This window comes from Siniperca chuatsi, linkage group LG7 (assembly GCF_020085105.1).
Source record: "Siniperca chuatsi isolate FFG_IHB_CAS linkage group LG7, ASM2008510v1, whole genome shotgun sequence".
NCBI lineage: Eukaryota > Metazoa > Chordata > Actinopteri > Centrarchiformes > Sinipercidae > Siniperca > Siniperca chuatsi.
Genome location: NC_058048.1, coordinates 11,465,142 through 11,486,905, shown reverse-complemented (window position 1 = coordinate 11,486,905; position 21,764 = coordinate 11,465,142). Strand labels below are relative to the sequence as shown.

Here is a 21,764-nt window from a genome sequence, read left to right as displayed (position 1 = left end):
TCCAAATAGACTGCTACATGATGTAAACAAGGTGAAAGAAACTTGTAAACAAAGCTGACATGCTTGGGAAGACAACAAGGAACAGAACGGATTATTTAATTATTGCTGTCAAGACATAGAGGCCACATGATTGCCTTTGTTCATTTGGCCATCCACTTGTTTGAGTGTGACTGAAACAAATGGCCGGAGTGGCATGAATTTTTTTCCAGAGGTAAAAAACCTATTGGTTTTGATTCTGCTATGACCTTTTCTCCAGTGCCACATTCAGATCAGACTTGCTATTTTTTCTCTTAATCAGACTTTCATGTGGACATTCATGCTTCAAAAATCAACTAACTCATTTGATTTGATGACCTCATGACCCTTCCCCTTTCCCCCTAGGCCCACAGCACCAGTGGTGGTTTATGGGGAGTTTAATATTGGACTTCTGTCCTGTTTAACTTATCTTTTTGCAAGGATAGGAGAGAAGAGCTGAAAGTAGAGGAAAGAAAAACAAGTAACTATTAAACCAAGATCAAATCTATGGAGATTACTGTCTCAGGACAATTCAAATGTCTGTATATTTTCATTTGCTTTCTATTCAAATGGAAAGCAGCTGAAAATTAAATGCAAATTAACTGTACTTCTATCAGCTGGCTCCAACAAATATGCTTCTCCAGATGTAACAGATGTAAATGAAAATGTAAATATAAGACTACTTTATACTACGTTATAATTTACATTAAGAGAATAATACCAGCTAAAGACTGAAATATATACTCAGATGACTTTCAAAGTTTGAAAGTTCCATTGTCTTATCCTTTGTGGTGATCTACAACTAGAAACAGGTCAGAACAAATGTTAAACACGAAAAGATGTCGAAGGTCGAAGGACAAAGATCAAAAGAATGGCAGCCACTGCTTGAAAGTCTTTTCCTGAAAGACACTGAAATGGGTTTCATTGAATGATCACCGTCCTTGCCTCTCTCTGTCTCTCTTATATCGTTCTTCTTTACGGTAAGAGAGAAGTAAAATAGAATGACAGGGTGGTAGAAGAGACAGACAGAAAAACACACAGCAACACTTGAAAGTGCTTTTGACGTGACAAATGATTGACAGGTGACGCATTTAAGAAGATAAAGCTTCTCTCTCTCTCTCTCAGTCTCTCCATCTAACTTTCTCTCTCTGTTCCTTCTTGAACTGTGTTAGCAGCTTGTCTATCCATGTCAGGTCAAGGTGCAGATTATGTCTGCCTCGTGTTTTCAGGACAGCGGGAGTCTGCCTTCTAGCAGCTACAACAGACAGAAAGACAGACAGAAGAACACTGCACTCACAGAAAATGAGGTACAAGAGGAGAACGCTGTGCACACTTATATCCAATGCAAGCAATTAATACAAGACTAAGGAGCTAGAGCCATGCTAGCAGTAGTGTTTACCATGTTCACCATCTTAGTTTAGCATGCACACATTTGCTTATTAGCACAAAGTACAAGGTACAGCTGAGGCTGATGGGAATGTCATTAGATTTGTAGGTATTTGGTCATAAACCAAAGTATTGGACAAACTGATCATTTGACCTGATGGTGGTGCTAGAGGAAAGGTCAGGGGATCACCAAAGTGATTACAATTCTTCCTGAGGGGGACATAGATGTGTGTACTAAATGTCATGACAATCCAATCCAATCCAATCCAATTCAATAGTTTTAGAGACATTTCACTGAAAACCTCATACCAACCTCATGGTGGCACTCGAGAAAAAGTCAGGGCACCTCCAAAGTCATTAGGAGTCATCGTCTGGGAACCATGAATGTCTATACAAATTTGCATGGCAATCCATCTGATAGTTGAGATATTACAGTCTGCACTGAAGTGGTGGACTACATTTCCATTTCATGCCGCTTTCATGGCTTAAAATGACAAGCTTCTCAAAGTCTATAGACGTTAATAAAGACAAATGTTTGATACAAGGGATCCATCACTAGCATGGGAACCAGACGAATCTGCAAGCTCATGTTTTATTTGCCCTGGCAGATGCGTCTGGCCCCCCTCCCATTCAGACAGATTTCCACCCAGCCTGGATCTGGTCAGGCCAATCACAACCATTTATGGGGCGGGTTTGATACAATGACTGTACAGAGAAGCACAACCTTATTGGTCGTTGAGGCATTTTCATAAACAACCAAGATGGCTGCTGCTGATGTGGAACTGTTTCTGTTGAATCCGCTATTACATCAGTATTAAATAAACTGGACCTTATATTCTCTCTAAAAGAAGAACAAACAACTGCACTTAAAGCTTTTGTTGATAAGAAAGATGTGTTTGCCGTACTTCCGACAGGATTTACCAACTATGCTACGTCACACGTTTCGTTGCTCTGATTGGCTGTAGGTCTATCCAATTGCATCCAGAGGCATTTTCGTCTGTGCACATTGATAAAGCCCCTTGGAAATCGAAAATTAACTGAGAGGTTCCAAACTAATTCGCTGGCGATGCCAGGCCAATCCAACACTAAGGCTGCACCTGATGATTATTTTTTATCGATTATTTCTTCGATTAGTCGATTAATCTAACGACTAATTTATCGATTTATTCTAAAGATAATTTTTTTATTACTTGATTAATATAACAATTAATTTACCCAAAATAAATATCAAAACCTCTCATTAATATTTCAATATTTTATTCAATCATTTTCTCTTAAAAACAAATGTAACAAGAAACAAAGTCTGTACTGCAGGGCATTATTCTGCAACAATAATATCTTTGTCTATTGAAAATACTATAATATTTGAAAGAATAAATTAATATATTACCCTATTTCTAGTAGGTTATTTCTTATGTTACCATTTTAATTCTACTTGATTCACCACCTTATTTTAGTGTTTACTCACAAACTACTTTAATCCACTCACCTTGCCTTCAGTCCATACAACCCTCAGGCACATTAATACACTCCACCTACATGGTATAGGTGGAGTGTATTGTAATAATCATATAAAAATGCTATGCTGTTGGCATAGTCTTTGGTCTTTGCTCCTCCTTTAGCTCAACACCCTGAAAACACACGTAGGAAACAGTATGAGACTTTCTGTTTTCTGATTGCTTTTTGTACCGTTTTATGTTCAAGTCTTTGTAGGGTTCCCTATGTATTTGGATGCTTGTATAATAAAGCAAAGATGTGTTCCTAATGGTCTCACTATAAGGTGTTGAAATGTCGGACACTTGCCCTGGTGAAGGTTGGACTGAAGGATAAAAGGGACAGAGAGGAAAGAAAGGGAGAGGAGGAAGTGTATTAGCGTGGGTGGAGAAAAAGCTTCACAACACGACAATGTATTACATTGTGTTGCCACAGAATGCACTCTGGAGAATATGGGCTATTATCTGTTTGCAGTGTGAGTGTGTGCTTGTGTGTCTGTGTGTGTGAGAGAGAGAGAGGAAAGACAGAGAGAGCCAGAGAGAGTTAATGCGTGCAAGTGTGAGTAATATTTGGGACTGGGGCTCAGGGGGTTTTAGTGTTTACTGTGCAGATGTCCTCGTGGTTCCTGCAGGCATAGATACAGCAAAAACTACTAAGTGTGTATATGACTGTGTTTGTGAGTGGGGGTTGTATGTTATCCAAAAAATGCTTATGCATGTAAATTTGTGTGTGTGTGTGTGTGTGTGTGTGTGTGTGTGTGTGTGTGGGAGGGTGGGTGTGGTGGGTGAGTTCTTAATGCGAGTGATGTAGTCATGAAGAAGGGGGCAATGCACAACGTTAAAGTGACCTGAGGGCAGAATCGTGCCTCAGTTATGGCTTGACGCACACACACACACACACACAGAGGCAGGCTTTCTCACACTCATACAAACAGCACAAACACAGTCAAGAGCACATGAAAGGCACAGACAAAAACACACACACCCAAAGCACAGACTGAAAAACAGACACACACATTAAAACCCACATAGATACAAGCACAAACATGTACGCGGGTACAAACAAAAGATACAGACGTAGACACATACAAAGGCAAATTTACTCACATAAGCATCTGCAGAGAGACAGGAAACTCACACAATCGTTCACTCTTAACACACACACACACACACACACACCCTGAGGGCAGAATGTCTGTGCCACCAGTGGGTTGTGTGCTCCCATGACTGAGTTCGTCCCTGCGGGGAGACCCCTTGCCCTGGGCACTGACACGTTCACTTAGCACTCAAACCACAAAACTAACCCTTCTACACGCTCACACACGCACACACACACACAACTACTACCACACACTGGCACACACATGCTTGCAAAAAATACCTGAGAGGAGGAGAGAAGAGAGAGACACGGACAGTCTGAATGACATAAGGAAATGATAGAAAAGGGGAGAGAATGAGGGAGAGGAGGAAAAAGGTCTTGTTGTCCTTTAAATGTTTCATGCAAGCAGCCAATTGATGCTTCTCTTCTACACACCAAAACTCTTTGTCCTTTAGTGCACACAACACTTCTATGGCTCCCCTTGTGTCTCTTATCTCTCTTTCATTCTGTCTCTTGATTGACTCCATTAGCATGCTGGACTGTTGCCAAAAGCGGTTTAAAACATTACATTTCAAGACACATACAGTGCTTACACATCGCAGTACATTGGTTTAATTTATCTGGTAACAATTATTCTATTATATATAGAGTTCATAAATATCAATTACAAAATAGCTTATTATAAAGTCAACATGCTGTAACTATGCAAAACATGCAAAAGACCTCAGGGTACATCACTGATGTAGTAGCAATGTGTGTGTGTGTCTCAATCTTCAGTCAATAACCACAGAGTGCCAACAATGAATCCTCCACCTCTCACTGTAACTGAACCTCCAGCATGCGTCTACACCTAACAGGTACCAAGACGGCTCTGTGTGAGTGTGTGTCTGTGTTTAGTGTCCATGTGTGGGTCCATGTTATCAACACAATGCCTCCACGCTCCATCAATTAAACATGGGGCTATTATTTCTCGCCTGATGTGAAACATTTAGGAGGGGTGGAGTGGTGCTGCAGGGGGTGCAGGTGGGGGCAGGGTGTTCTGTTGGTGGTTGGTGTCTTGCCAGGATGAGAAACATAATTAATTTATGATCCTTTTTAACTCCCTGACTGTCTGCGTGTGTGTCTGTGTGTAAATGTCTGCACTTATTGTCTCATGTACTGAAGGTGGAGATGGACCACTATGCAGACAAGACACATAAAAAGATAAATTTGTTTCTCTCTCCACTCCTCCTCCATCTTTCCCTAATCTTTCATATCCTCCTTGCATCCCTTTTCTTCCTCTTTGTCCTTTTCTCCTTCTTCCTCCTCCTTCCTAAACAACCATCCTTTCCATGTCTCTCCTCCTCGTCTTCCTGCTCCTCTCCCTCGTCCACCTCCGCCTCTTCAGCTACAGCTGCCGTGACCCATCTGGCTCATCAAAACACCAGAGTAGGGTCGCTGTCACGAACACAGACCTTTCATCTTACACACACATACATACACACACACACACATGCACAGTATACCCCCCCATGTTCATACGCAAACCCAAACATGCATTGCAAGACCAAAAACTGACCAAACAGGCATGCAGCCATTTACAGTACACACACAAGCATGCACTGTGCACACACAATGTAGTATGTTCCTGTATTTCAATTGCCACACATCAAAACACGCACAACTGAATCAGTTTCCACATCCAAATGAAATTACAAATGAACCAAAAGTGACACATAATACAACATACGTTTGTAGTATGTTGTGAAGTGCAGAATTTTTTAGAGAAGCTAGAAGAGCTATATCATGAGCACAGGCACACAAATACAGGCACGTCAACAAATCAATCTTCTCACTTTGTGCATCAAAGGGGTCCTCTCCTTTTTTCCTTTGTGTTACTACTGACCCGTTTGTGAAGCCTATTTTTCAGTGTTTCTTTGTGGATTTCTAAACTACCTCAAACATATCCTTGGCTTCTGTACTGCAATTTCTTCGTACTTCGTTTGCCAACAGATCGGTCAATATCAAAATCTGACAAAAAATATACAGTATAGCATATACAGTATATCAAATTTGTCTTTTAATTGCATTTATCAGGTAAGTGGAATGTCATGGCTTTTAATGAAGGAGAGATAGCATGCGGGCTAAGCAGGCATTCAGCAGACCCCAACAGATCTTCACAAACAGACAGACTAAACAATTTATTTTCTCTAATACTCACTCACTGCACTCAGCAAAACCTGAATTCCCTGGTGTAAATTTGGAGGCTAAAAAAACTACAAAACACACTCACAAACACAGTCACAGAATTACTGTATAGAGGCACAATGTGGAACAAGGTGCCTGGAGGATTAGAGGCATTAGGATTAGGTTTAATCAAGTGATATGATGATGGGCGGCGGATTTAGAGAGGAAAAAACAAAGGCAGGAGTGCTGCCTCGCATCATATCTAGATCCTTCTAAACTCTTTCTTTCAAACTCTCTCTCTCTCTATTTCAATCGAACAAATGATTCCTCCTTTCTATCTGCTTTGCTGGCACTTCACCCCGCTTCTCTCTGAAATAACAGACACGATAGATCACGCAAGCATTTAAGAAGGGATTAAGTAGTTAAGGGTCTTATCCATGTTTTTCCCCCTAATTTTCCTAAATTATTTTCTTTTTATGGACTGTGACAGTGCGTGAGAGCTTATGGAGAGTGTGTCTGTCCCACTGAAAACATTGTCCAGCTGTGCTTTTCTGTGCGTGTCAAAACGCGAATGTTTTTGTGAGCTTTTGTCACTTTGTGTGCATGCGGGAGCGCTTTTCTTTTGTTTTTTTGGTTTTTGCTTTTTTGTGTGTTGTCGGTGTGTGCGTGAATATGCCTGGGTGCATGTGCGCATGTGATCGCGTATGTGTGTGTGTGCTCATGTTTGTGTGTGTGATCGAGACGGCGCTTCGTGACTGTGGCTTTGTTGATTTTTGCGACGATAAAGGCCCCCTGTGGTGCTCAGTGTAGCGAGAGCCAACACTGAGATTCCACTCATCTGGATCCCATGGCGTACCACACATCACATGACATGTGTGTGTGTGTGTGTGTGTGTTTATGAGGGAGTACATGAGCGTAGATGTGGGCATGTGTGTGAATATTTGTGCATATGTGTAAGTTCCTTGACCACAGCACAGTGTGCGTGTCTCTGTGAATTAATATGTTTCTATGTCTGTTAATTTGGGTGTGTGTGTGTATCCGGGTGTGTGTGGGGGAGGGAAAAGGGAGGGGTAGTAGAGGTCACAAGGGATAGAGGGAAGTGCAAGAGAGGGGGCAGAGGCATGCAAGTAGCAGAGAGGAGAGAAGGGAGGGGGCAGACAGATCAGGGGCATACTGTACTGTAGAGTGGATGAATCAAAGTGTGTGAGATGTCCAGTGTCTGGGTTGTGTGTGTATATATGGAAGAGTCGCACAGAGGAATCCACAGTCAGTCACTCACACACATACACAGATGTGTGCATGCAGACAGCAGAGGTTGAAATGATCAGCAACAGTCCCAAGCAAGTCTGGACAAAGTGCAGGAAGGAGGGATTTGAACCATGTGTCGGAGGGGTGATTGAGGAGAAAAAATTAGGGATCATAACAAAGTGCGGGCTTAGAGGGGAGTATAATCCAGTGTTGCATGTTTGTCGGCTGACTGGCTGCCTCCCGTTTGAATATCTTGCCTTTCCTTGCCTTCCTATCCTCGTCTGTCTGGCCGCCTACCTCACTTGCTCCTTTGCGTGGAAGCAGGGAAAGGGCAGTGGCTGGGAAAGAATCACCTATGGCTGCCTCGACCAGCACTTGGCCACGCATCACATCACATCCAAACACAGGGCGAGGCACAGCACGACATAGCACGGCACAGCACGGCACGGCACGGCACACACAACAACAAACAACTAGCCTGAGGAGCAGGCAGCAGGCAGAAGACTGGCTTTGTCCATTTTGCTCTGTGTGTGTGTGTGTGGGGGGGGGGAGGGGGTGCTCATTTAACCACCAAGAGCAACACCGAAAATACAGCAGTATCAGTTATATGCACATATACTTGATGTATATGTGTGTGCACAAGAAAGAAGCACAACAGAGAAGCAGTGCTGTAGTCAAGAGTAGGTATTATAGCACACCTCGCCTCTGTCTTAACAATCAATTTCAATTGCTATCTTCACTGTTGGGAATGCTGTGGAGCTTTGAAATGTGCATTAGACTGAATAAAACACCTGCTTGAATTTTATTCTTCTGCACACAAAATCTGTGTGATATGGAGTCGGTTGCACTAGCCATTGGCAAGTTCAAACTAAGCCTAGTTATAATTTTGTGTTTATAAAGTGGAGATTTATGCATCACTAAAACAAGTTTGTGTGGTTGCACCACTTACATAGAGATTAGTTGTTACAAAATATTTACACTGACTAACTGCCATATGTAACAGCTGCATAGCTAACTGAACCAACAGACAAAACTAACGTTAGCTTGCTAACAGAAGGCCTGTTTAGATGAGATGGGCCTCACCACGTGTGGAGAACAAAGACAAAAGGTAAAGCCTTGACTAAGAGGCTTCTTTAGAAAACAAAGGCCAAACAGTAAAATAGCGCGAAACCCCCTCAGGTTTGTTGAGTCACACCCGGGTGCAAGATTTAAAACATGAGTCCAAACCCTGGATTTCTACTGGATGAGCCGCTAGAGGGAGCGCAGGAATCCCGACATCTGACCCACACACCTTTACACGTACATATACACGCCTACATACACATCTCAAACGAACCAGATGGTGTGGTAGCATAACTAGCTACGCTCCACGCCATCTAGAGGACAAATAGAGTGTGTCCTCCACTTTGGCTCTCCCCTTTGTTTGAGTTTCGCAGGTCTGCCCGCCATTTTGGATCTGTGCGTGACGACCACCCACGTGGCCACGTCTGCCGTCTACCCTGCGACCCCCTCTCTATTGTCCCACACACACACACACACCTCCACACACGCACCCACACACACACCGTATCTGCTTGCTGACTGTTGTATGCTTATTGTGTTTAGAATAGACGATAGTGGTTGTTGGCTGAAGTTATTGATTACTGATCAGTGCAAGGTTAAATAAATGCTATTGTACCTTTAAAGAGCAGTTGCCTGTGTTTTTTTTTTTTGTGTATGTGTTGCAATAACAGCTGGTTGTGATGGTCAGTGCTCGTAGCATTTTTACCTTGATTGTTTACTTTATAGACTCCAATACACTATATACTATACCAACAAATCAAGAGAAGCACTGTATAATTATTTAATGACTCTCTTTCTTTTTCAGCACCCAGGTTTGAAACACAGATTGGGTGCAGAAGTAAGAGGTGAAGGCAGGACAGCAGGGCAGCCAGTGAAAAAAAGAAGCCAGAGAGAGAAGGTGTATAGTTACATTAATCAGAGTTAGCAGACAACACATGTGCTTCTGTTAGCCCCACTAGACCATGCATCACAACACACGGCTTGGCACGACATGGTACGGCACAGTAAGCCAAGAGAGACCAGAGGAGGTAACACTGGCTGAAGTGTGTGCGTGTCTGCCTGCCTGCATGTCTATCTGGGCGCATTCTAGTTTTCGTTGCTGTCTAGTTTGTCAATGAACCCCTACCTTCTGAACATTTATCCTACTTTTGTGTTTTTCATTTACAGTTTAAACCAGGTGGAGTGACATTGTGTCTGATGAGATGACAGTCAGTGGAGCAAAGTACAGTGCAACCTCATTTAACCTTCTTGAGCAAGAGAAAACAAGTGTGTCGCCTGCAGTGTTTAACAACTGTGCTGAATTTAAGTACATTATGCAAAGAAGCTTCAGCCACTTATGAATGAATAAAACAAAGATGCAATTCAGTTTGACTGTACAAATAACTAAATCTTTATGTCACCAAAGGCCACCTTTTGAGCAAGGCATAAAGTTAAAGTTAATTTAATGTTTACAAGAAAATCCTATCCTCTTTCACATCTACTTTCCCTCAACTTGCCTCAAATTCAGCCTCAGTTATTGAGGTTTCCAAGAATGACTTTCAACAGCACACATAAAACATGCCAGGACGAGCTGTATTCAGCTTTGAATACGTGTAAGCGGTGAAAGCAGTCACCACGATAATAAGAAATGATAGCAGTAAATTAAATGATAGTAAGAGTGGTAGTGAATGTCTTCAAAAAGTGATATCGCACCCCTTGATGAAAACACAAAACATCTTTGTGAATATCATGGATAATGGTCCATTGAGGCAACTATCAATGAGGGAATTCCTGCTCTTTTGACAGTGAATTTCTGTCTATATGACTGTGAAAGAATCAGTGCAAAATGTTGAGTCTATCTATCTTTTTCTGCTATGAAATTCAGCTGTAACCTGAGGTATCTTGACATGACATTAACAGTTGTGTGAGGACACACAACAATATGGATGCTGGGTATGCAACAAACAATGGCAATTACTGGATTTTTTATATTTAGGAACTGACTGTTTGAACACTTGATTAATGTGTATCCTTCAAAAACAACTGCCATAATGGCTGGCATGGCAACTGCTTCAATAAAGCAACAGTGACCTTGTTATGACCTGTGGATTTTCATGCAATATTGTCACTTTGTATTTCCAGGCTCCAGACAACACCCGTGACAATATTGCACAATAATCCCCCCCGCTGTCTCTCAGTCATTACTGCAGATCAGCATTCACCTGATGAACCCCCTTAATCTCTCTCCCCCCAGATTTAAGAAAACAGACTGAAAAAGGGCAGGAAAGGTGAAGAAGACGATGAAGCGAGAGGAGGAGGAAGGGAGCAAGTCTAAGATACACTGATTAGCGTGAACAGACAACACATGTGCTACCATTATCGAGTGACTTCCTGAGGTCTTATTGAGGGGAAGGATCAAGACAAAAAAATGTAGGAGTGTGTCTGGTTTAAAACTATCCATTATTCAAGAAAAGGAGAACTGAGGGAATGAGAGAGAAAGAAAGCGAGACAGACAGAGAAAGAAGAGAAAAGGAGAGATGTGTAGCACGGTGTAGCTCACTGGGACATCTCCTCTTTTCCTCTAGAAGACTTTGCCATGCTCACATTAAAAATGGATGGATGGAGGGAAAGAGAAGGAGAGCAAGTGCAGTTGAGAGCCCTCGGTTGGAAAGTCAACAATCAGAGGCACAGAAAGACACGACAGAGGCTAGTCAGGACTTCGACTGACACCTTTACACTGAAACAGGTTTTTTAGATGTTTTTACGTGCAGCAGTCATCAAGTGTCAGATTTTAGTAGAAGAAAAAGAAAGAGCTCTCCAGCGAACAAACCAGACTTGTATGGTGATGAGAGTGTTTCAGTGTTGTAACTTCAACAACTGAGTCTCCTGTGAGGTGTCCAAAAGAACACACTGTACTCCTGTATATAGTAGACTGCAGACTATATAAAGACATCTCAGCTTTCGATACTCTGCTGCCACTGCAATATTGTTTTGTTCTTACAAGAATTTCTTTGCAAATCTCAGACTCTTTTACGAAGAAAGAGATTAAACATTTTTTATTGAAAGGGACTGTTTCACTCAAGTGAGTGGAGAATGATTTCAGTTCAAGTTCAAGTATATCTGTATAGCACTATTTCAGACAAATGCAGCTAAAAGCGCTTTACAGGATGATAAAACAGTAACTCAGAGAGGCAGAGGTAAGGTAAATGTGTAAACACACACACACACACACACACGCACGCACACATACAGGTCATAGTCATAGGTATGGTCCAACAAATGGCAGATAATTTTAGAATATGTCCTTTTTCCACCCTTACACTGAAACAAACAGAGCATAATCGACTGGACGTACTCCAAAATAGACACAGACAGACACACGTTTGTCTGCACATAGGGTCTGCACATACACCCTTGCGGATATTGGCAGATGATGAAATTTACGTCACACAAACTATCGCTGCCACATGGATGCGGCTTAAGTTTGTACTTCTATACAAGTGAGGACCCCCATTGACATAATGCATTGCCTGGCCCCAATAACCTAATCTTAACCATCAAAAATACATGCCTATCCCCAACCCCTATCGGTGTTTCCACTGCATTCACCACATGAAGTTTGGTTCATTCTGCAACTCAGCTTGAAACAAGGAGATTTTATTACGTCCTTTGTACCCGTCCTATCAACATACAGAGAGCAGTGTGGCCACAGCACTACATTTATTATACAAGTGGGATGTGATGGCGTGTCTGCCTTCAGGGCAGGAAAAGGACATAAACGTGAAGCTCAACAAAGTGTCCATGGAGCAAATTACCCTTTTTCCATTTATTATAAAGTGTGCACAGCAAAGGGGATATCAATCAGATCCACATTTATTGTTAAAGTGCACTAAAATTAAACTGCTTTTTAAAATCATTTTTTAAAAATGAATCTACAGAATATCCTATTACAAGAGCGTACACACACACACACACACAATGCTTAAACTCCATGCAGTTCACACTTTTACAGACAGCAGTCAGCCAGGGAGCCAAACCTGTCAGTACTACAGGCGCCTACGGTGACACATCCAGTGTCTCTGCTCTGTCAGCTGTCCATGTAGAGCTACATATACAGTAATTTACCGCATATAGAAAGACAGAGAGTGAGACAGAGCACAATACCATGTTGCTAAGACTTTGTAGTAGGGATGGCAGCCTCAGGTTGAAACACACTATAGTGTTAATGTACTGGCTAACAAAACTCTGCACCTCCTCAATTATGAATGAAGAGTCAGATAGGTAGTGAATGCACGCCATGATGTCCATTGTGTATGTATGTGTGTGTGTGTGTGTGTGTGTGTGTGTCTGTGTGTGTGTGTGTGTATATGGATGGAGAAAGGTAGGTAAACACTGCCTTTTTTAAAGGTAAACGTTGCAGATTTTCAACCAGCTTTGTATCATTACAGTGTGGGTAGTATATGCAAATGAACAATGGGTAACTTCCCTCCATGTTGCCTGTACCCAGAGCTCCCCATTCAAAAGTCTGCCAGATGCGGCTCTAGAGCTGTTGTTCTTAGTACATACGCTGCCCGAGTTTGTTATCTGGAGGTGCTATCAGAGTTTAGCCTAATGTTAGTAGCTCTGACCGGCTGTTTGTAGGAGTTGGGGACGTTTGGGAGTGGTCATGGCCTTGGAAGGCAATGGGCCCAGTGAATTCTGTTTTCTACCTTTTGAGCAAAAGAGAATACCACAGCTATTTTTCTCTCTGTTTTATGAAAAAAAACATCTTTCCAGCGGTGAAATCTCCCTTTAAGTGCCAATGCTCAGAAAACAGAAAAGGTTAAATAGCATGAAGGAGAGAGCTGGATGTGTTTGTGTGCTTGCATGTGTATGACAGAAAGTGTCTTCATTTTTGCTCTTTCTGGTCTTATTCTCTTCATTGGTTTTCTCTGAATAAAACAAAACAGAACATCTTTCTCTTATCTCTCTTAGACACGCAGCGGGATGCTTCCTATTCTCTCTCTCTGACTCCCTTCCTCTCCACTCGCTCTCTAATTATCTCTAAAGTGAACATCTTGTCCTGTTACATTGTGTTTCGGAGCTCTTCACAGACCACAACATTTGAGAAGTTTACAGGGAACATTGTCCCTCTTGTCTGTCTTTCTCTTCTTGCTTTTCTTCTTCTGCCCTCTGTCTCTTTCTTCCTGTGCTTCCCTCTCTCTTGGAGGTGAACGTCTTGTCCTGTTACACTGTGTGTTTGAGCTCCTCTCAGACTGTGACACTTGAGAAGTGAATAGGTAGTATCAGCACCTCATGGAGGACAAGAGGTTCTCAGCTGCTGCGTAAAAAGGCTGTGGTGTACTCTGCTCGGTGCTGCACTGAAAACAACTAATCCTTGAGCTACATTTCGACTAGAGCACTGTGCTAGGAAACAGGGAACATCTTCTAAGTTAAAGTGTCACTTTGACAACTTGGAGAAAAATCCTGTCAAGTAAGGAAGGGAGCAAAACAGCTTTGTTTTGAGTTTGGTGGTGGCAATAGACAAAGACTTATGCTGTGTTCAGACCGACAATAGAACTGTCATTGCATTAGCACAGTCCTGACACAGAGGGCTCTCACAAAAGTCCAGCAAAAAAACCTGGCTCAACTTTTTCTGCAACACAATGCAACCTCATCCAGCAGTGCATTATCATATTTCATTTTCTCACTGGTACCTGTAGCAACACGCCAACGCGGCCCCTCACGTTTTTTAATGCAGTGCTATTTTTAGTCTGACCACCTGCTTAGAGAAGCAGGTTTGAGTTGATTTTTAATTCCAAGATCATCTCTGGTCCCTGAATAATAACTGCTAATGTGCCCTTGAGAAAGACAAAGAAAGGGACTGAGGGGAAGTGTGACTGTTTTCACATGACACAGGGGGAAACTGAAAAGCAGCATGCATTCTCAGCATATTTATAATAAAATGCAATACTGCATAGATTATTTTAAGTTCCCTTGCAAAAACTAAGTGGTTGGTTTAGCACCACAGAAATATGAATAAACTAAAGAAACTAAAGAATAAAAACATTTCCTACTCTCTCATGAAACTCACCAAAATCATTAAGTCAGTAGGTAGTTGGAGGACAGTGGAAAAAAATGTGCACTCTTATAAGAGCAGTGCAGACTGTTGGTAAAGAGACGTATTTCATGCTAATTTTGAAAGTTCAAAGAGAAAATGCAGAACAACGGATGCCACTGTTCAAACAAATCTATGTGAAACACCCCGATTGTGTCGAGTTACTAATTATCTGTACTAGCTTAATACTCTTTAGTAATGTCTCAGCATGCACTGGACAAAAGATGTGGAGATGCTGTATGTCCAACACAGATTCAGAAGTTTCAATCCACCCAACATGAGGGTTTTTGAAATGTGGGAGAAAACCCACATGAAAAGGAAACCCATGTTGGTAATTGGTAGTGTCACACCCACTTTACTGTCGTAATGTATGTATGTAGTAGTAGGTGTTTTCGTGTGTGTGTGTGCGCGTAGCTGTATTTGAGCTGCATCCCTGTGTGTGTATACACACAATAAACACACTGTCAGCATGAAAGTTCCTTGCATGTGTGTTTCTGTGCCTGAGTGTGTGGGTGGGAGGCATGGTGTGTGTGTGTGTAAAACCGCAGCGCTCTCCTTCTCAGCAGCCCACCATTAAACCTTGGTGCCAGCCCTCTCCCAGCACACCAGGATTAACAGCACTTAAATGGGCCTGTTAGTACACCACCTCCTCTTAGCCTCCCACGCCGACTAGTGCACATGGTGCTGCCCACAGCTTTGCACTTGCAACGCACACTGCCTCTGTTGTTTTTTGTTCTTCGCTCGCCCCCAACCACCTAAGCCTCCTCCAATAAATGGTGCTGAAATGTACTCAGCGGGGGGCTAAGCCCAGAACATCCTCTATTTTACGGACCTACTGGAATCTGAGTGGATGACAGAGGGAGGAAAAGAAGGAGGGAGGTAGGTAGATCCTGAGACTGAACCAGATGGATGGGCTATGATCAAAATGTCAGTCTCTCCCTCCCTCTATCATTCTTTGTTATTGTCTCTCTTTCTCTCTTTCCTTTGCTTTGTGTCTGGTTATCACAAGCCCCCTGTGACAACAGAAGGACTGAAACGGATGCACACACACACTGGGGAGAGATGGATGCCCACCACTGAAATCAATAAATAAAATGGATTCCCATTTGTGTCTGCTGACCATAGCGCAGCAGGCAGAAAGATAGATGGACAAATGGATGGATGGGAGAATTGAATGTGTGTGTGTGTGTGTGTGTGAGTGTGTGCACGCACACTGTGCATGCATGGGTGTGTTTGTAGGAGGTTTTCAGATTTTGTCTGTACATGGGCATGGAAAGGCCACCCTCACATAATACCAGGGGGTGTACTGTTTACAGTCATATACTGGTTTCAATAATAAATTCCAGAAATTACTAGACAGAGGAACTGAGAGAGACAAGAAGAGAGGGCAGAGCACACAGTGATAGAGAGCAGCCTCGTAGGTCCACTGAGTAATCTTACTACGACTATGCAGTTGCTTGTCTATGCCATGCTATGTACAATTGCTCACAAATGACAAATGTAACTGATAATGTACAGTAGCTAAACATATTTAAAGATACTTCCAGTTTATTACAAGTGGGGTCTTATTTTTGTAGCTTTTGTCATCGCTTCTTTTGAAAACACTGTACTGATAACACTGAGAGCTGGGAACACGACATCACTAGAGCAAAGTCTGACAGCACAAGAAACGTGCAGTGGGACGATCAGACAGGTTATAGGGGTGTGTCAAGTCATATCATATCGTTAATGATACATTTTGAATGTGATAAATGTGTCATATTATGGTATTAACGATTTTGCAACGTGCAACACACATTGCTAAAACTGAAAGTAACTTTGCTGCTGGCTCCACTGTGGAAGTATTAGTTCCAAAAATGGAGTGACTTTGGTTGTGTGAAAGTGGTTTGATAATGTTAAAGTGAAAAAGAGCACTAGATCCCACAGCAAAGGCCACATACCCCGTCATCTAGTAACTAAAATGATCACAAGACAAGTCGCATCATGATTTGTTAGATTTAGATTTAGATTCAGGTGACAATGATTGATCAATTACAATGTATCGCAATACAATATGGGGGGCGGGGTCGGAAAAGTGGAGGCAAACAGTACAGTCAGTCACAATTTCTAATCATATCATCATAAATATCATTATCGCAAAAATACCTTTCAATATCAGGATATTATTTTAAGGCAATATGGCCCACCCCTAACTCAAGGAAGAGCAGGGTAGATTGTAAATGACAGAAAATGATTGTCTAGATTTCCCAGCCTTTTGGAGAGCTACAGACAAAGCAGTCGCAGAGGTCCCTCTCATAACCAGCCAGCTGCTCTGTTTGGAATATTCTGCAGTTCTACTGTGGAAGAGATGATTTATACAAAGGTTATTATTGTATGTGGCTATGATGCCAAGTTGGCTGGGTTTCCCACAGGCATGAGAAATTAATTAACTTAAATTAAGGAGCACAGCAGAAAACGCTCTTTCACCTTGTTTTTTGACAGTCTGATTGGAACTAAAACTACTGGTTATACCCATTGGCAAAAACATTTTCTTAGTCTAATTACTTTGCTTCATATGCACTCAGTACATTTTTTGATGTAAGGGAATATAAAAAAAACTTTTCTAAATGCATGGTGTAATGAGAAAAATGCTTTAGCGTCAGCTTGAAAATAAGAGTTATTAATTCCTGAAAAACATGGTCTTTGGAGATAATAATTTCCTTCGACAGACAGAGAATACACTGCAATAACTTGTAGTAGATACCCTATGTGCTTCCTGTGTAAAAGGGAAAGCAAGAGCTATTTCCTGCTAATTCATATTCATACCATATGGCATATCATATGGGAATATGTAACTTTCACCAGACATTGACAAAGATATAAAGAAACACACCATCATTGCCGTGTTGCTTCCTGTGTGCTTTATCTTAAAACAGATGGAAGCTTAAAAGAGGAGACTTTGTTCCATTTCTTATTCAAATTATATGGATTACTGCAGCATATGGAGAGATTGCAGTGTTGAAACACTCATCGGAATGTAACAAATATGTTTTCAACACATTTGTGTTTCTGGGTTGTAAAAAAAAAATCACATTTGTTAACAACATATGTTGTGTTAATATGGTTTTTCATTAATATGTTGCTTTGAAAGGTAACACGTACAGTACTGTCCCAAACTGAATGCATGTCTGTGCTGAAAATTATTTCATATTGGTTCCCATGAGAGGGGAGTCTTGGTGTTCGGATGTAACTTCAAATAAAAAATCAGCAAGGTACCTGTCAGGGGTTTTCAGGGAAATGATTTTTGAATCACTGCCTACCTTTTTTATTTCTTCAGGCAGTGTGTAGATCAGAGGACAGTGAAGAACCATCTTCATTTCGTTCTCCCCCTCCTGCTCCGCCTCCATCGATCTGTCCTTGTCTCCTGGAAACAAGCAGAAGACCAGCAGAATTAGCTATACTGGAGATGGTATACAGTGTGTGTTATGGATGTTAATGAATAGAATAAGTCAAGAAAATAAAAAAAGAAAATGTCCATCACAATTTCCCAAACCTTGCTTTGACCAACAGCACTAAATAATCAGTTTTTAATGCTATTAAACAGAGAAAAGACACACATCCTTAGATTTGAAGATCTGGAACCAGCGAATGGGCATTTGTGCATTATAAATGATTCATTGATTATGAAAATTGTTGTTGGTTAATTTTGCTGTTCAAGTAGTTGATTTATTGACTAATTGTTTTGGCTCTACTGCAAACTTAATTAGAAATATCATGGCTTTAAGAGAGAAATACAAAACATTGAACATATTGTCTCTTGAGAGTTGAGTTTTGTGTAGGGCTGCACAATATAGTAAAAAAAAATCATATTGCGATTATTTAGACAGATACTACGATTGTGATATGATTCACAATTAGTAGGAATGATCATTTTTGCATCACAATTTTCATTTTCACTGAAAAAACAATTAAAATCATGATGATGTGACATTTGTTGGAGTCTGTACCAAACAAACGTGTTTTCTTACATGGATTACAAGATTAATAGGCCAGGGCATCTCTGCAGCACTACACTATTTCATTATAATGCTGTTGTGTCTTCATTTTACATGTATCAAAAAATTTCAGCTTCTGCAATTTGGATATAGCCATATTGCGATTTTGACAATATTTCGATTAATTGTGCAGCCCTAGTTCTGTGTCTGTGTTTTCTGTTTTCTCTGTCTTTAACGTCCACATTTTTCTATAAAATCCATCCCATTCAGATTAGAACTCACTGGCCAACAGTAGCAGTTTCCAGAAACGAATAGTATGTGTGTAAAAACAAAACATGCCTACTAATCACTCTAAAAATAAAACCCTGATATCAAAGTATTTTCACAACTGTCCAAAGACATTATGTTCTACACAATATTACCCAGGAAAAGTACTCTTTTCAGGATAAAAGTGGGTGGTACTTTTAAACTGATGAATAGCAACTGCCCTCTGAGGTTAATGTAAGGATAAATCCCTTGTGATGTCCACCATATTAGACCCATTTACCATACACTCTATTCAATAGATTAATCAGTCAAGCTTATGGCATTAAGCTTATAGATTATGGCATTTCACAGCTGAGGGTATTTTGGCTTCACAGCCATACATTAGCCTGTCCTCCACTGCAGGGCAACAAAAGATTTAACAAGGACTGATTCGACCTTCAAGTGTGGGAACAATCCACAAAACAAACTAATAACTCTTTTTGTGCATGTTGGTGTCGATTAATGATTAATGTTTGTATAATGTGATCTATTTTCAAAGTCAAGAAAGAAAATTATTTGTGTACCCTGTGCACCATGTGATGTGGCCATGGGTGCAGGAGGTCGTGCGAGGAGAACAGTAATAAAAGCCTAACCCAGCCTCTGTCTGTCTATCTGTCAGTGCACGCTTTCAGGGTATTTATCTATCAGCTCACCATTAGTGCAGGGAAAGCATCATGCCAACTCAACACTTGACCTCAGATTAAATACACCGGGCTAACTTAGGGCCAGAGGTCACTCCTATCAGATGGTCCCCTGTGCATGCCCAGACATTAAATGGCCTCGAAGACCATCGGAGGCTAACAGAATGAGAGGACATGCAGGAAAATGTACACCACAAACACACAAGAATTTAGCCACAAGCACAATGCGCACAGACAGACACACATCTATCAACTCATGCAAAGACAGGCAGGTTTAACTTGATACACACACTAAAACATTCAAGCGCTAGCATGTAAACAAACATGTAATCCCTCCATCTCTTTCACACTCACACACCAGTGCAGGCACACAAACCCTGCCCAGTCAAAGAGCAGGCTTCATGCTCATGCACGCTAATAGCCTGATTGGCCCCCTTCTGTCTCTAGGCTCTGCATTTAAAGCACAGTAGAGATCCTCGCTGGCTCACATGACACTGATAAATTAGTAACGCCCTGTGACAGCATTTAGCAGGCCTATCCTTTTAGATGGACGCTGATATAAAGGCCTGGAGTTGCATGACAACTGTTCCCCTGTGACCTTTTGTCCATTTAGCCCTGATTGAACTATTAATCAGCCTAATGTAAGAGAGGCAAGCTGTTCATAAACTCATCTATTCTGCATGGATGCATGCCTGAGTCATGTAAGGAAACATACACGAACATGTAAACTCATGAGGGCCGACAGTTCGGCACAATCCCAAATACAAGCACTGAGGGACAAAAAGCATTTGGCTAAATGAAAAGGGACAACCCAAGATGAAGAAACGTCCCTAACCCACCTCATCCTGAAGGAAGATGGAGATGAAATAATTAGATTTTACTGATCCACAAGATAGTTGTTTGTTTAATGAGTTGAGCAACATGAAGTTCTGTTATAGCGCTATCTAACAACTACGCCTCCTTCCTGCCCAAAAAGGCAGTATGGATAGTTGATAGTAGTCAGAAAATAGTTTACTAACACAATCAAAGCACATGTTTGCATGTGTGAAATCATACAGTCAAACATGCAGAATCTGGCTACATCCATATGAAATAATTCTATAACAAATTTTAAGGATGGCTTGTAGGCTTGTACAGATATCCTAGGAAAGCAATTCTAAGTTTATATATGTATATTACAGAGATAGCATATCATCTATAATACAATCAGTTAGCATATATTCATTACGTAGAATGACGTAGATTAGTTTACTTGCAATGTGGATTGTGTCCAAAATGCAGTTTTGTTTAGACGCAGGTACAACGTTAGTACACATTATATATTATAAACTCTACATTACTGTATGTCATGGTTTATTTTATGAGGGGCAAGCATTGTGTGAAAAAAATAAATAAAAGAAACTGAGTCGAACAGTGCTTATGAAATGACGCTAAATTAATCTCAAAAACTGGCGTAGCTAATTTAGCTAACACTGTAAACAAATCAGTGCGGTCTCTCGACTCACATAGCTTTTACCACTGCAGTAATAGAAGAATGAAGCTTTTTGATTTGACTTGTATCGACTTGTAAACAGAACAAACCTTTACCTACCCATAGTCAAGAGTCTCTATCGGAATGAAAGCGAAAATAATCATAAAATACTAGAAATGTTGACTGAAAACCCTGGTGTGAGCATAGTAACTGGCTGTTACCATGGCTACGACATATACTCGGCACGCATTTTTGAACGTCCAGTGACCATCAAGTTAGCCAGCGTTAGCACAGGAAGTTGGTTTCCTACCAAAATAAAAGCATTATAAAATAAAATAAAAAAGATTTATTATTAGAATTGATTTTGATCATACACAAACAACCACGTGTAATATATTGATAATTATTCAATTCCGTTTTTATAGCGAATAAAAAAACATATCCTGTTTGAGGAGGAAATGGAACCCTTACCCTTAGGTAAATTATCCCTTACCACAACCACCTCAACTGCCTTCAGTCTCAGGGGATGGAAGCTTCAGTTGGTAATGCTCATCACTTCAATTTTATGCTTTGGCAGCTGGAGGCTTCAGATGGAGGAAAAGCCCTGACATAAACAGGCCATTGAAATTCCTGTGGCTATATGACTTGCAAACAGCAGAGTTAAAGGATGAGGCGAGTCATGAAGATACAGGAAGATGAAACTATTGATCCTCTCATGTATCTTTATACATTCATGATGTAAGTCTAGGTAAACAACTAACAAGTATAGTTTCCAAAATGTCAAGAGTCTTCCCAGAAGCACACACAAAACATTTTGTGAGAATAAG

At 41.1% G+C, this 21,764-nt stretch overlaps 1 protein-coding gene across 4 annotated transcripts in view; it reads right to left on the bottom strand.

The window, feature by feature from the left end:
• The window catches only part of lekr1 (leucine, glutamate and lysine rich 1), a 76,127-nt gene extending 54,928 nt beyond the window's left edge, over positions 1–21,199 (bottom strand). For all 4 annotated transcript variants that reach the window (XM_044203176.1, XM_044203175.1, XM_044203177.1 and 1 more), the window contains exons 1-2: positions 21,058–21,199; positions 17,845–17,948 (exon numbers count right to left, since the gene is read on the bottom strand). In XM_044203176.1, coding sequence (XP_044059111.1) covers positions 17,845–17,948; positions 21,058–21,061 — 108 coding nt within the window. In that variant the 5' untranslated portion in view covers positions 21,062–21,199. The remainder of the gene's footprint in view (positions 1–17,844; positions 17,949–21,057) is intronic.
• Between the last annotated feature and the right edge of the window lie 565 nt (positions 21,200–21,764).